Here is a 15,064-nt window from a genome sequence, read left to right as displayed (position 1 = left end):
GGCGCAACAGTAGCCGTAGCGCCGGTTAATTAGGGTTTAAGTTTATGAGGTGCAGGCGCGCACGCCCCACCCCCCACCTCACCCCTCGTTCGCAGAGCTATCCCCACCCCCTCAACCCCTCCGCCAGCTCATCGTTTCTCGCTCTTTCCACCTGGACTGGGCTTAGTCTCTCTCTCACTTTTGTCCTCTAGCTCCCTCATCCTCACCGCGTACACACCCCCACCGACCCATCCCCCCGGCGCGCGATTCACCAAACCACCACCACCAACAGCATTGGGGCAACATCGTCCTTTGCATTCTACGCGCATACATATGCTTACACGGTAGGGATTAATATGTGCGTGTGCACACGAGGATATCAAACTTCACACGCGAGAGCAATAACAAATGTTGGACGTTCACAGCTTCACAGGTTTATCGCCGTTACCGCCGATTTACGCGCGACCGTGATAAAAAAAAATAAAGAGAGAGAGAGAGAACGAGATTGGGGGGGAAGAGAAAGAGGATCGGAATAACGGCTCGGCTACCGAAAGGACTGGTGATTACCGTCGCCTAAATGAAAAACCCGATACATTATGAGCTTTTCAGTGGGAATCGCTGAGACCCGTACTATCTCATATTTGCTCACAGAGTCTTGGTCCGATACGGGATTTCTAACGATTATGCGGACTACTGATCGATGTTGCCGGTGGATGGGTTTTGATGTTCGGCTGGGGTGTCCGGTGCTTCGCGGAGTCTGTGGAAACCCGCCATGTTGAAATCAGAAGTTATTGGAAGTTTCGATGTTTCCCAATGATTTATGTTATCCATTCCCAGATGGCTGTTACAGTACTCTTATGATTACTGTTTCACACGTTATTATGAAGATATCTTGCCGATATTGTATCAATACTGTTTTATCATTCTAAACGTATAAATCATCTGCCCGAATGTGGAACAATTAACGGTGCCCATTTCGCTTCGCAGTATCCACTCGTGAAAGCTCTCGAATACAGAACTGAGGATCAGCGTTCACTTCAAACTTCATCGGAGCTCGATAATTTAAGGCATCCGATAAAGAAACGTCGGGTGAAAGTAATATCGAAGCGTTTCTCGAAAAAAAAAAAAAAAGAGTTACCGGTGCGATTAAAGGCACGATACTGGTGAATACGCTTGGGCGTAGGTAGCAATATATTTTGGTTCCAAGACAGTGACCTCTGTTTCTCCGACTTCTCCTGCCCCCACCTTTCCCCTCTCTCAGTTCTTCTTGATTCTTTTTCTTGGCTTTTCTTGGCTTCGCCTCCCCCTTCACGGCAACATCCATCGTCTAGCGACAGATCCATTAGAGACGTTGATAGCTGCGAAGGTCTACGAACCCTTAAATAATAGTATTTCAGGAAGGCGTCCGAAAATCCACGGAATCTTCAAGTTCGCTCCTTCTTCGCCTTTTTTTCACCATTGCACTCCAGCGGTGCTGGTTCCAAAGCGATCCTCCCCTCTCGCCGTCTTTATTATGTAATTCAGAGCGTCCGTTTGTTACCCCATTGTTCAACGGCTGATAATAATTCTCTCGTGTTACTTTATGCCGTGTTTTGCCAGCTCGAGAATCGCGTTGTTACGGTCGCTACGCGGAGTCCGGGGAACGATGCGCAAAATCCTCCTGTGCAAGAACCGGGCCAAGTTATGCACCGAGAACTGATGATTGCACAATCTAATCTCCAACTGCAATCCGGGCACGCTGTCGATTTTATTCTCGTTGAACGGAGCGATCGATCCGATTTTGCGATTAATTTCACTACGAGACTACAAGCGTGTGTCATATACAATCATAAATTTAGGTTAAATATCTGGAGGTTCTAAGTCTACTTTTTTCAAAATTTTCACCCTTTCTGGTGGTAACAATTTTTTTGTTCCAAGTCGTTTAGTTTTTAATATAAAAGTGTAACAACGATACTAAGTCCATATCTATCTTTTTTTAATCGAGACTTGTCTGAAGTCCATTCAATAGTTCGAAGATAACGATTATTTTTGCAAGGTTTTTGCACATTCGATTTGCTCTCCTCTAAAGTTCGAAAAGTGTGACTGAACATATTCTGGCTGTGAGGTCCAGATATCAAAGTATGAAAATTTATACTCTTCCTCAGTCCTCGTTAATTTTTACGCGCGCTCGCTCCTCGACGCGCATTATCACAATAGAATTACCATAATGCATATCCAGGCGACTAAAGCTTCAGGTGCCACATACATTGTACGTACGCTCTCCTGATGGTATCATTTCCTCGGTATACCGCAACCCCCCGATCCAGGAGGACGCCACAATGGCCGTGAGGCGACATTAAGCGTTTTTTCAATATTTCATCCCAGCCGCGATATCATCTCGCGCGTCACTGTTTGCTGAAGATATCAGAACCATGACGTCCATGCGTGCATTAACCGGCGAGTTAATTACATTTTCTTGTTACTCCGTAATCCGAATGGATCTTAAGTTCAGCATGGAACTGACCAACTCAGGAAGCGTCGGGGTGATATATCAGCTCCGCGTCCTGCGTTGATAGAAAGCAGACGTATTCATCTACTCAATTATATCACTAACAACCTTGTTAATGTCCGAAACCACCGTTCCAACGTTGAACATTGTTTCGTTGTCGGTCGTTTCGAATATCACTCTGCACACACCCTGGAAGGGGATTCAGCAGGTTCTCCGTGTGCCCACGTAGGACAACCAATCTTCCTCGACGTGTCGCACCGGGGAAAAATTAAGTCCTCGAAGGTGGATCGCGTGTCGACTCGCGGCTCGCGCGCGCTGGGCTATTCTATTTATCCAAGCCGTGTCCCGGGCCGAAGGTGTCGTCAACAGCTCATAAAATCGGATCGGGGACCCTGGATGCGGGCGCCATCAATCCTCGTTCAGGCCTGGCGGCGGGGATGGCGGGTGAGGGAAAAGGGGATTCGGCGTGCCTCGCGTGCTACGAACTAACGATATCAGCCGGAAATCTCCTGTCGCAGGTTGGTCTCGCGCGAAACGTTGCATCGCGTGTTGCCATGCTACTGCGGTCGGACAAAAACCAACCAGAGATAAGGCCACCTCTTGGAAGAAGGGCTGAAAACGGGTCGGGTGGGAGTCTGAGGTAGGGGTCAGAGAAAGAGAGAGATAGAGGAACGGAGAGAGGCCGAGGCGCGTGATACGGCCAGGTTTCGAATGCACACACCGGTGCAAACGAGTCCACCACTCGACGAAACTCCGAGCGTTCCCTCTTTCGTGATCTCCCGCGATATTCTTCGGGGCTGAGCCGCTTCCACGTTGCACACGTTTATGCAGATCCCGCGCGGCTCGCAGAGCCGTTCCTCTGGCCGGAGGTGTGCGCAAAAACTCGCGTGGGAATGCAAAAATGCAGTTCCTTCTTCCCTCCGCCGCGGACTGACCTCCTCGCGGGTCCCCTCTTGTTACATCAGATAATCGTCCCCCGTGCCGAAAAACGCAGAATCGTTAACGAGTTCAAGTGCACGCTCGTCTGCTCGCTCGGGCACGTCGGATTAATTGGGATCCTTCCTTGATTTCAAGCCTTTCATTTTTATCGGCGGAATGACACTCGTGCGTAGCCTGCCCTTTTTGGCGAGGCAGACAGCTTTTTTCGAGACGATTGGTTCCTAAGATCGTTCTTCATTTATAGCAGATGCTCAGAAGGGGCTTTATGTCGATGAGATCAAGTGTTTCTTTTTGACAGTTTCAGGCCGACAAATTCATTATCTAGATAATAACGAATAAAAGGTAAAAAAAAATACTTTGCCATATGTAATCGATTAACCCTTGGAAAACGGACGCTTTTTAATGTCCGTACAGCAGCGATGTTTGGGTCCGTTTAGACCTTATGCTTCCTGCGTTTTGAAGATATTTTCGCACGCAATCAATCATTTACACGTGGAAATTCCAATTTTTATAATAAAACAATACATACTTCTTTTTGAATGAGTAGACACTTCGCAAACAATTATTTAATCTCATAAATAGTTTAAAGGTCAGGATGACGGTCGTAGATACTATTACTTCTTACTGTGTATGTACTATTCGAACGGAATTCTGTCCAACTCTGATTAGCAACGATTCTACTTTGGCACAGTTTTATTTCTAAAATATAGCGTCTACCAAAGAGTACACAAACTCGCGGGAGTTGTCGAGGAAGAACCAAATTCCACCTTCACTTCCGTTTCCCCCGTCCGAAGTTCAACAACGGACGGAGGATAGCATACGCGAAGTTTCAAGTGAACTTTTCAAAAAGAACAGTAGTAAAGTTAGACTTCAGCCCGCGGCGTAACGGTAATAAAAGTTCGCGTGGATAAATCAGCCCCTCGAGCACACAGTGAATATTTCACGTATCGATCCCCGGGTGTTCCTGAAATATGTAGACATGATTTGCAAGGTGATGAAAACGTTCCTCGGCTCGCCAAGTGTATAAAACGATTTTAAGAAAAAAAAAAACGGAGAGACCAAGGATATTCGTTTCCATTGTCCCCACGATCTTTACTCGATACCTGAACAAATATACGGGCTCGTGCACCGCGTGACTTCAATTATTACAACGTGTCTGGTGAGAGGGGAGGGAACAGGGTTGAAAGAGGTATATACGTACAGGGGGGTTACATTATATATATCTAACTGCACGGGCGCCACGTAATTAAATCATGCCGACGGTTTTGCAATTAAACTCGATTATTTGCTCGTCGCTGGCCGCCCCGCACCCGGCCTCGATTTAACTCTTTCGAGCCCTGCGCGGCCACCCTTCGGCACCCTTCGCGCAACCATTCGTCCGGTGCAATATCCTTCTGCTCGATCCCGCCAGGACCGGTCCTCCTCGTTCATTTCGAACCGCATTCCTTTCGGTCGTTTAATTGGTGACGAAATTCAATTAGGATTCAACCGAGAAATGCCCAAGACCATGATCCTTTCCATTGTTTACCCCAGTGTTGTAAAACCCTTCATCTATTGCTAAGAAATTAGTGGCGTGGGTCGCTTGACTTTTGATACATGCACCTGCGCCGCGAGTTTTCAACCGTTGACTTGATAGAATTTTTTGCTAGATATCTTGAGAGCTTGAAGTGTTTTTCTATCAGGAGCTCTTTCTACGCGTACCTTTTCTGTTCAGGAACTGTTTTGTATGAATGTAGCTTAATCTGATATACGACTAAAGTTTGCTTAGATACAGGAAGCTTCAAGCAAGAAATGAAAATAGGAAAATTGGAAATACAAATACAAAATAAATTTTAATGTTTCGTCGTCTAAGTGTCTAAGCGAGGGTAAAGGTGAAGTTAATATTATAAAGGAGATTTTTTGTTATACGGGGCCAACAGGAAATTCTTTTAGAATATCTTGGAACGTTTATTGGACGCTATGCCCCCCCCCCCCAATTTGTCAGGAGAGAAAAAAGAAGCTCGAAAATTCAGTTTAAGGCTGGCTACGGGATTTGCATTGTAGAAGAAGGCGAAGGTGCAGCAGGTAGTTCCGGTCCTTTCCCTGGTTTATACGATGTGGTTGTTACGGGTAATAAAACGACATCACCGTGACCATGCTTAAATATCTGTGGCTATAAACACGAATGAAACTTAAGAGACCGTTTTCATACTTTTTGCGGCAGTAAGCAGAGATCACCGAGCGTTCACGAAGACCGATCGCGTTCTAGGAAGAAGGGAAAACGACACGTGGCGACGATAAGTCGAGACGATAAAGAACCATAGGAAACCTTGATTTAAAAAAAAGAAAGAAGGTGTTTTCGAATAAAGGTGATAAATATTCGGATGTTATCTGGACACGAAATGAGTTTTTATCTCGAGGACGACCGTGCACGCTTTCCTGACCGTACGAACGTTAGAAATTTAGAAAGCGTCGGCTGACCAGTAAAAAGATCCTATCCGGAATAGTTCGAAAAACGTGCGGACCACCGTGCTACCGAGGGCCCGAACTTTCACCGGACGAAAAGCGTCGCCCGCTTTTTTTTCCCCACGAAAATAACAAAGTACTCTAGGGGGGCTCTATTAGGGTGAGGGAGAAGAGGTTGGCGACTTTCACCGAGGAAAGTCAGTTTCTCCACTTTTTACAAGCCTCGACCCGAGCGGAACCCACCCCTGTCTCGAGGTGCACGGCTAAGGCGCAATTTCGGGGCAATAAAAAAGTAAAAGTTCCGAAGGCTTTTGTAGTCGGCCGCGCGACAACATAAAACATCCTTCGACCGGGGAAAAAGGAAAAGCGGAAATTACCGTTAAAGTGAAACCGTGCTACCTTTGTAGAAAAAACATCTGAGATTGCTTTCTATTTCCTTTTTTTTCGACACGAAGACTGCAACATGCTACATTCACTTCGTATCGAGGAACTAGAAGAAGTTTTAACAGAGAAACTATAAGCTCGTATATAGAATGGATTGTCTTTGGAAAAAGATGCCCGTCATTCAAGGAAATAATTACGGTTTGACTGCAAAAAGAAAGAACGAGTTATGGAATAAAATCAATAAAATTACTTTTATTAGAGCGAAGACTGCTACTAGATAGGTTGTAATGAATCTATAAAGTAATCGTTGTATCGCCTTCTCCGGTTTCGAATCGCGAGGTTAAAATCGATCGTTAACCTCGATACGGTCGCAATCATCGGCTAAAACGATCAATTACAGCGTCGGAGGGGTAGGGAGAAAGAAAAAGAGTAAATTACTTTCATCCATCTTTCAGGGAGTTCCCGATGGTATCGCGGATCATTAAGGATCTTGTCTCGTTTCAGTTGCAACCCTCTCCCCCGATTTTCCTGGGGTTTTGTTTCGGGCTGTGCGCGCCACCGTGCCGTTTGTGCCTCTCGCTACGCGAACGGCGCGTGTGTAATAGGGAGAGCAAAACGGAGGATGCGACAATATCCGGCGCGCCGGCGTCCGACAAACTGATAACGCCAAGGGATGTTTATGCGTGCGTTCATAATATGTTTCGAGTTATGCTCAATCCTTTCGAGGCATCGAAAAGCTAAGCCGGCGAGCCGCTTTGAATCAGGGAGACGCAAGTTGTTCGAGATGAAGGGTTCAGCGTACCGTTTTAAATAACAAACTCATTACACTCATAGGTTTAAAATTTATTGATCAGAACGCAATATAAGGAAGAATTGAAAATTTTGAAAGTTCCAATATTGTGAGATTCTTTCCTTGATTATACATTAAATCTTCGATGAATGTTCGAAGGCTCCTCGGCACTGACAAGGAGAGGCCCCAAGTGTAACGCTGACTTTTTAATGGGGTTTAGCACAGTGACAGAGCTTGGAATTCTGAAGCTAATATTTGTTTAAGCCGCATATGGCCATTAGTTTATGGAATATTTAACGTTCAGTGCCGAGGAGATAATAATTACACGGGAAGAATAAGAGCGTATATGTAATATTTCAAGAAAAGGACAAAGAAATTGTATGTTTAATAAATATGAAGCCACTGAATAAATTCAAGGGTATAAACATCCCCCAGGAACAAAGTCCAGGGCGACGAATGGGGGATGGACCACGAAAGAAACACCAGAAACGCGTATTGAAATTAGTTGAAGCGTTCGCCAGGCGATAATTCGCGGCAAATTTTATCGATGCCGAATGAATAAACCTATAAAAAGGGAAGTGCTTTCCCCGGCAGCTCAATGGCTTTCGTATCTATATGTAAATAAAATAGGGACCGAGGAAAGTGGGAAAGAGACGGTGCACGTGCGCGGGCGCCGCGCAAGAAAGACAGAAGGAGAAGAGAAACGCCGGCGAGAGAGGATGGAGTGGGGAAAAGAAGAGGAGGCGGCCATTTCTCTCCATGGAGCTGGTGTAATTTACGCGAGGACTGAAGATAGCGAAGGGACTTAATTCACGTTCCGCCCGGCGAAAAAATAGGATAGAACCCACCACTACCACGAGACGGAACCAGCTCATTCGCTGCTCTTAATTCTCGTTACAACGGGAACCACCGCCGTCGTCCCTTATCCGTGGCCAATTACCTAAGCTTATTAACTATTCCGGATAAACGAGTCTCCACTCTCACGAAATACGAAATCGCGTACCCGGTACACGCTGCTTCTACGGAGCCACGAACGGAATAAAACTGACCTGACGACATTTCGCGTTCGGTTGAAAGAATCCAAGTGTCAGGGGATTCAGAAAGGGGGCTCGTGACATTCCGCGAGCAATTATCCTGGAGCCGGAAAAGAATCACACGCACGTGTGTGTGTGTCGATGAGAGTCCCCCCTCCCCCTCAAGCACGTCTCACGGGGCCATAATATACCTCCGTTGGGTGAAATAATAGTTCGGCCTGGATGCCACACCCAGTATTGTGTGTACATTCGTGCTTAGAACCCTCTACCCCGCGGCGCCTTATGCGCTTGCTTTGGCATTTTACGTAGGTATACGTATCGATGATATACACCGGCCTATCGCGGACACACGACACACGGTACAAGTGTACATACGTACTATCGGCCGTCTGTATGTACAGGGTGATTCATAATCTCGAGCACGTCTGGAGGTGAGACATTAAACGTGGAATGGATGGGAAGAATTATATTTTTGTCTTTGATCAGTAGCTGCAAGGCTGGGTGAGTTTGTCCTTTAAAGAGAATTATTTTGAAAGATGCCAGTATCTTGAGAAGAAAATAAGATAAGTTTTTTATTGTTAACACCCGTCACTCCAAGAATATTATAGCATGTATGGAACATTGGTTTGCGGTTGACAGTATTACTGCCGGTTGGAGTGATAAAAGGTTAAGATACTACTTCTTACTGTAACATGTACAGTGATCTTTTTTTCATTATTAGAAAATAGGAATATGAATTTTGATTCATCCTTATATCAGCTATAACATCAAGATGAAAAACAGGATTGTCTATAATATAGGCAAACTGTGGCTTCTAAAGATACTCTACGCGGCTCCCGAGACAAAATTGGGTTTTATTGGCATTTTTCCAAAACTTTTATATTAATAATCTATAGTGTGTACCAATGTTAGAATATTTTATTTCTGACAAAATTTTCTACAAAATAAAAAGAGACAGGAATTTGCCAAACTCACTGCAACAGCCGGAAAACTTTCGATAAAACCATTTTCACAAATCCCTAAAGGGACTTCCTCCACGTGTCGACTACACAGGGATCATATCCGAGTGGCGAATGTTACCCCGCGTTATGAGACAGCCTGTACAAACCAGCAAAGACAAACACACGTAGCCATCGAGGACCCGTGCGGCTGGGTCTCGAAGATAGCAAGATACGAACGTCGGGAGAAAGACTACCGTAGACCCGTAGGGAGAGACAGGCACAGAGAGCGAGAGAGAAAGCATGAGGGGGTAGGGAGGGGGGCTGTCGGGGGTTGGTTTGGAAGAATGGTGGGATCGTGGAAGAACGAAAGGGGGTTGTACGGGATGATGGCGGTGGTGGTTCTCCGTTCGTTTCACGTTCGCTTCCACGTCCCTGCAGACGTCCCCGGCCGCTGATCTACGATTCCCTCGCGCATAGCGGGCCGCATAACTCTCGTCTTATACCTTCTCGGTGAGATCTGGACGCTGATATTGCTTATCCGCGTGTTCGAACCGCGCGAAACTCTCTCCAGCCCAACCCCCACCGAAAAACAAAGAGGGGGCGGCTCGGAGGACAGGGAGAAAGATTGCTCGTTTTTTTTTTTTTTAGGGAGGGTGCATAAAGTTCGCGGTCGTTTATCCTGGGACACGCCTTCGGTACACGTGATCATGGAAAAAGAAAGTCAATAACGGGGTAATCCAATGTATGGAAAGCGATAAAGTGTACTTTGAAGAACGTCGTACCGGGTCTGAGGAAAAGCTTACTGTATCAATTCTTATTCACCGCATTATAAAAGGAGATAAGGTTAGCTTTTGCTTTGTTTAACGGGAAGTTGTGAATGATCTGATTATACGCTGAAGAAACAGGATCGATGGTATCATTCTCAACTTAATACAAATGTGAAAGGAGTTCTGATACGATCGGTGTGATTAACGCAACTATCGCGGAGGAGTGGTACTAAAGAATAACGGAAAAGTCCGAAACGCATAAATTCCATTATGACCCAACCCCCGGTGTAGTCTGAAGCATAGTATTACTAAACAACGTTGTCTCTGGCCGGAAGCCTTGAAAAGAATGGAATAAGAGAGAGAGAAAGAAGCGTCGTCTCCTGGCGGAGATAGGATGCGCCGGGCGGAGAAGGAGGAGAGACAGAGAGAGCAGAGCGTCCGCCCCCTTTCCTTGCACGGGGGTTTCAGCTCGTGCAAGCGGTTAACGCAGCCATTTCACGCCTGGGGAAGCATCCAGTTTCCTCATCCGAATTCTAACCGAATTCACGGAAACCTCTCCACGGACAAGGTACGGGGATTTCTATTTAGCGGAGAGCGGAAGATGGCGGAGACAATTGGTAGAGGGATCGAGCGGGCGGGAGGAAATTTCTCTCGCCGTTGCGAATTAATCCGAAGCTGTTCTTACAACCGCCTTCGAGAACCCTTCAAATCCTGTTAACCCCGACGGAAACAGAGATTCCTTCCGTCGTTTTTTCTTATCCCCGAGCGTATCTGAATGATTTTTATGGGGCTGAACCATTTGATTCCTCGAGCTCTTTTATACGGTTTCCAGTTCACCGATTGAATCTACAGATATTCTGTAATAACTAAATTCGCATATAATAGAAATAACTAGCAAACTAGTGAAGAGAACCCAAAAATGAATACAACCTTCATACCTGTTTTACTGATTTCGACTAAAGATATAAATATTCTTCTCTGTGATATTTAGCAACCCCCAAGTATAACGTCTGTCCTGCCTAATGGATATCATCTGCCGAGAAAAAGTCGAAAGGATCCGCGGATGGATAAGCTAGGGACCGAGCTGGTTCCATCATGCAGCCCATCGACTCGAATAACCCTCCCCCGGAACCATCTATCCACCCCCGTCAGCCATTTAATCCTTTGTCGTTTTGTTACCGAACGATCGAGGGTGGTTCTTAAAACCTCGATCCAGCATCGAATCAACCGGTAATTAACGGGGGTCTGATACGTCTCTGTCGGAGTATCGGGTAATCATTTTCGCCGCGTTACAAGCTGAAACAAGCGGAACCAAATCCCATGTTGGGGACGAGAGACCAATCGAGGGAATAAAGGTCCCTCTCTCCCATTGAATCGAAGGCCGAGTAACCGTTGTCCTGATATCTACGCAACATCTATCCCTACGGAGAATTTCCATATAGGATTCGACTTATGGCGTATGGTGGATGCGCGAAACTGTCGCGGGGCTCTATCGAATTTTTTACGGTGCCAAGCGGGCTCGGCCGGTTGGTCCTCTGCCTGTTCTAGCCCGCCGTAAATCCGCGGCCCCGCGCGACCCTTTCCGCGTTTTTCGCAGCCGGAACGGCCTAAAGTGAGTATCGATCAGAAAGTCTGAGGGAATTACGGTCCATGAGCGATTCTCCATTGCCTATACCAAGTGGTTATATCTGCCATACGTCGTGTGCCATAGGAAAGGGGCGGCAACCGCAGCAGCACGACTGTCCTTCCTCTCCTCACCCCTCCAACCGTTGCCGTGCCCGTACTCGGCTACCCCAATTTCACCCCCGAGAGCCAATATTTATTGATCACCCTCGAAGGCATCGTTCTGTATTCTCTTCGCTTCTCCCTCGCCTCCTATGCTTCTCACTCTGTCTCTTTTTCCTCCACTTGCCTCCCCCATCATCCTTTTCGCTTCCCTTCCAAAACCGGGGATCCCGCTACGCGTTCTCTCGCGGTGAACCTGCTTCTTCTTGTTCTTCTTTCCCCTTTTTCGGTTCTCTTTTTGTTTTGGTGAGAAAAAGAAAAACAGACGGTTACTCCAGTCGTCAAGAGACGCTCGCAGCTGTTCTTCGCGATCCTTCTCCCCTCGACGTAAGAGTTCGTCACCGGTGGCCAGGGGATGAGGTGAAGGAGGAGAGGGAACCTTCGGAGCGGGATAGGCTCCGACGATGAAAATTCACCCCACGACTCTTTATTCTTGGAAGCTCGCCTACCGTTGTCGGCCGAGGAGAATGCCGCAGGACGAAACCGAATTCGAGGAAACTCCGAGGGGTACCACTGTGTGTAGCATCTGCGCGAGCGAACGAGCACGCCTCGCCCCGTATAAATCTACCTCTGACACACGTACGATCCGAATTCGGCACGAAACTTCGGAATTCTGTTCGAACACCCTCGGGTTTCGCTGTCGACGAGCGGCCGAGGGCTTCATTGACTCGAGTCCTTGGTGTCCACCGATTCGCTGGATGATTTCAATCGGTTCACCTAGTTACCCGAATTCAATTAACGCGCCCGCTGCACGATCCTAGATAATCGTGACGTTTTGATTTTTATATTCTCGACACTTGCGTGATCGCAAGAAACCAAATGAGTTTTGTATGTCTCGGTGATGTTAACAGACAGAATTTAATACATCATTCGAGTGCGTTATAGATTTCGAATCTATTATTACGAAATAGTGTTTCGAATTTGCATGGACGTTATCAATATGTTGAAATGAAATAATAAATATCTTATTGGTACAACTACTAAGAGCACCTAATTGTGCATTAAACTATCCAATAAAGATGCGTTATCACAATTAACAGTTTATTCGAATGTCCGAGAACAATAAAACAGAAAACATATTTATTTTATTCTGAATTTAATAAAATCTATAATTTATTTAGACTAGATATTTTAATCAATAGGATGGATATTTACTAATTTCTTCCGATCGATTTCCAAAACGGATAACAGCGAGCGCGTTAAAGATAATCATCGCGTTGACATCATCCCAGCGTATCGGCCCTGCGAAAGCTCGTGTTCAACGCAGCGTTCTTAATCAAGTTTTAAGAAAGCACAACTCACCTTGCAACCATGTCCAATGCGGCTTAGCAATATCTTCCTTACCTGCGACAGAGAAAAGTCTACATGAAGCTTTCCTTTTTTTAATTCCAACTCTCGTGTGGGAAAGGCAGAGAAAAAGGAAGGGGAAACAACGTTCCAATGGAACGAGCCGAATAAATCTTTCGGCGATCGACAACGAGGGAGGCGGAATGTAGGGGTGAGGGGATGACGGAGAGAAGAGGAGACGCGGGGCGCGCGTACATATAATAAGAGGCGTCAGCTTTTGAATTATTCGACGAAAACTGATCACCGAGTGCGCAAAACACCGTAAATCCTGGAAATGTTTAAGCAGCCCCCACCCCCTCCCAGGCCGTGTATAATGGCCCCCAGGGAAGGGGGGTCGGGTGGCGATCGATCGGAACATTTTAAAACCGAGCCAATGAGAATAACTCGGGGGCACAGGCCGTCATAAATGAAGCCGTAAATCGTACTTAGTCATTCGCCGATCCCGGCGATATTTCGCGATCGGACAACACAATTTTCTATCGGGGGGAGGGATAGTTCAATTTCTAGATCGAGGATTCATATTTAAAAATATCCCCGGACAATCGGACGGGATTAAACAATTAACGATATCCCCGGTACCCCTTTGCTCCACCCCCTTCTCCTCACCTTTTCCACCGTGTTTCAATGCCCTCCTCCAAACCCCAACCCCCACCTTGTTTTTCATTTCGCCGGCAATTCCGTGCGCGTGATGAAACGTCGATCGATGGGCTACTGAATGCATTTCCCGCGCTGCACCGACATCCGTACGCGTACCCGGGATTGTGTTCGTTAATATTCTATTAGACATCGACAAATGCGTTCGGTGTTTCAACGACGCCTCGGCGTTTAATCTCCTTCCCTCATTATACATTCGATCTCTCGTGAAGCGAGAATGACGCTCCCCGGGCGTGTACGGATTTACCTCGTGTCAACCTACCCCCGTGGCGAGCAGAAAATATTCCCTCCCGGTTATTTTCCCCCGGTGTTTCTTGATTTGTGTGTTTTCGTTAACTTTTTAACTGTCGTGTTATTTGCGCGTGGGTGGCGAACAATTTTTTGTGACGGAGATGAAAAGCAATCTTTGTCGCGTTGGATGTTACATTAACACTAGAACTACCAAGCAAGTCGAACTGACATTCTTATAACGATGTTATGTTACAACACATTTTAACATGTATGATGCAGTAAAACGAAGGCATTAATAAAATGATATTTATATACCTAGATTCTGTCAGATCTTTTGCAAGTTTTATTATGATATGGATGTGAAGAAATTAGTTAATTTATATATTAATGAGTAAAACTTGTCAGGTTTATCGACCGATCGAAATAGATATGCGTTTATCGGAGGTAATTTTAGTGTTAAAGAAACTTGACCATGGTCCATGATGTGTGAAAATAAAAAATAAACTTTGGCATGAATCTTATATCGTTTTAGTGTCTTTTTTCGTTGCATGAAGAATTGCATAATAATATAATCTATAATGAGAACGAGAACGATTGTGTAATATGTACCAGTGACATTTAACTTCGCTTTCTTTTAGTACCTATCCGACGATTTTAGAGAACTAGGAACTCGTACCTACCCGTTTCACGTCTATAAACGGCAACAACCATTGCAAGCACCGTGTGCAATCGGTGACTTCTAAATCTAGTAAATACGAATTTCCAATCCCCCGGAAATCGAGCCAATCTTGTGCCATTATTTTCAGCAATAGCGCGATTCGCTATAAAAGGACGAACCGTATGCTAATGATGGGAATAAAGAGGCCCGTATAAGCGCATGTGAATCGTACCAATTTTCCTGTCGCGTGACACGAGACGTTTTCTGGCTTTCAGGATATGAGATCTCGCGGTTAATACTGCGCATTAAAAGTTATGGATATTGCGAGAATTAAAACGATAAGCATTCAAGTGGCGGGCATTCGTTTAAGAAAACGTTCCTTACGCTTGATCATTATCTTCGGAACCCGTTAAACCGTAGTCCATTTCGGTGTAATCCGGTGCTTCGTCTTTCGGGCCGGGTATCTACTTAGCTTGTCATTTGCTCACATCATGAATAGATAATTACCAACCCGTGGTATATTGATCGGTTGACCAACTGACGCGATCAAACATGAGTAAACGACAATTCGAATATACGTCCTAGTCCTCTCTCGTGGATCTGGCCTGCAATGGCGACGACG

At 45.8% G+C, this 15,064-nt stretch overlaps 1 protein-coding gene across 1 annotated transcript in view; it reads right to left on the bottom strand.

Annotated features, from left to right (window-relative positions):
- The window catches only part of LOC107185344 (homeotic protein ultrabithorax-like), a 147,702-nt gene that overhangs the window by 78,864 nt on the left and 53,774 nt on the right, over positions 1–15,064 (bottom strand). The window contains exon 2 of the mRNA XM_015573009.1: positions 12,855–12,896. Within this exon, the coding sequence (XP_015428495.1) occupies positions 12,855–12,896 (42 nt within the window). The remainder of the gene's footprint in view (positions 1–12,854; positions 12,897–15,064) is intronic.

The sequence above is a fragment of the Dufourea novaeangliae genome, unplaced genomic scaffold, assembly GCF_001272555.1.
Source record: "Dufourea novaeangliae isolate 0120121106 unplaced genomic scaffold, ASM127255v1 scaffold60, whole genome shotgun sequence".
In the NCBI taxonomy this organism is placed as follows: domain Eukaryota; kingdom Metazoa; phylum Arthropoda; class Insecta; order Hymenoptera; family Halictidae; genus Dufourea; species Dufourea novaeangliae.
The sequence above is the reverse complement of the archived record's forward strand: the minus strand, read 5'-3'. Positions and strand labels throughout refer to the sequence as shown.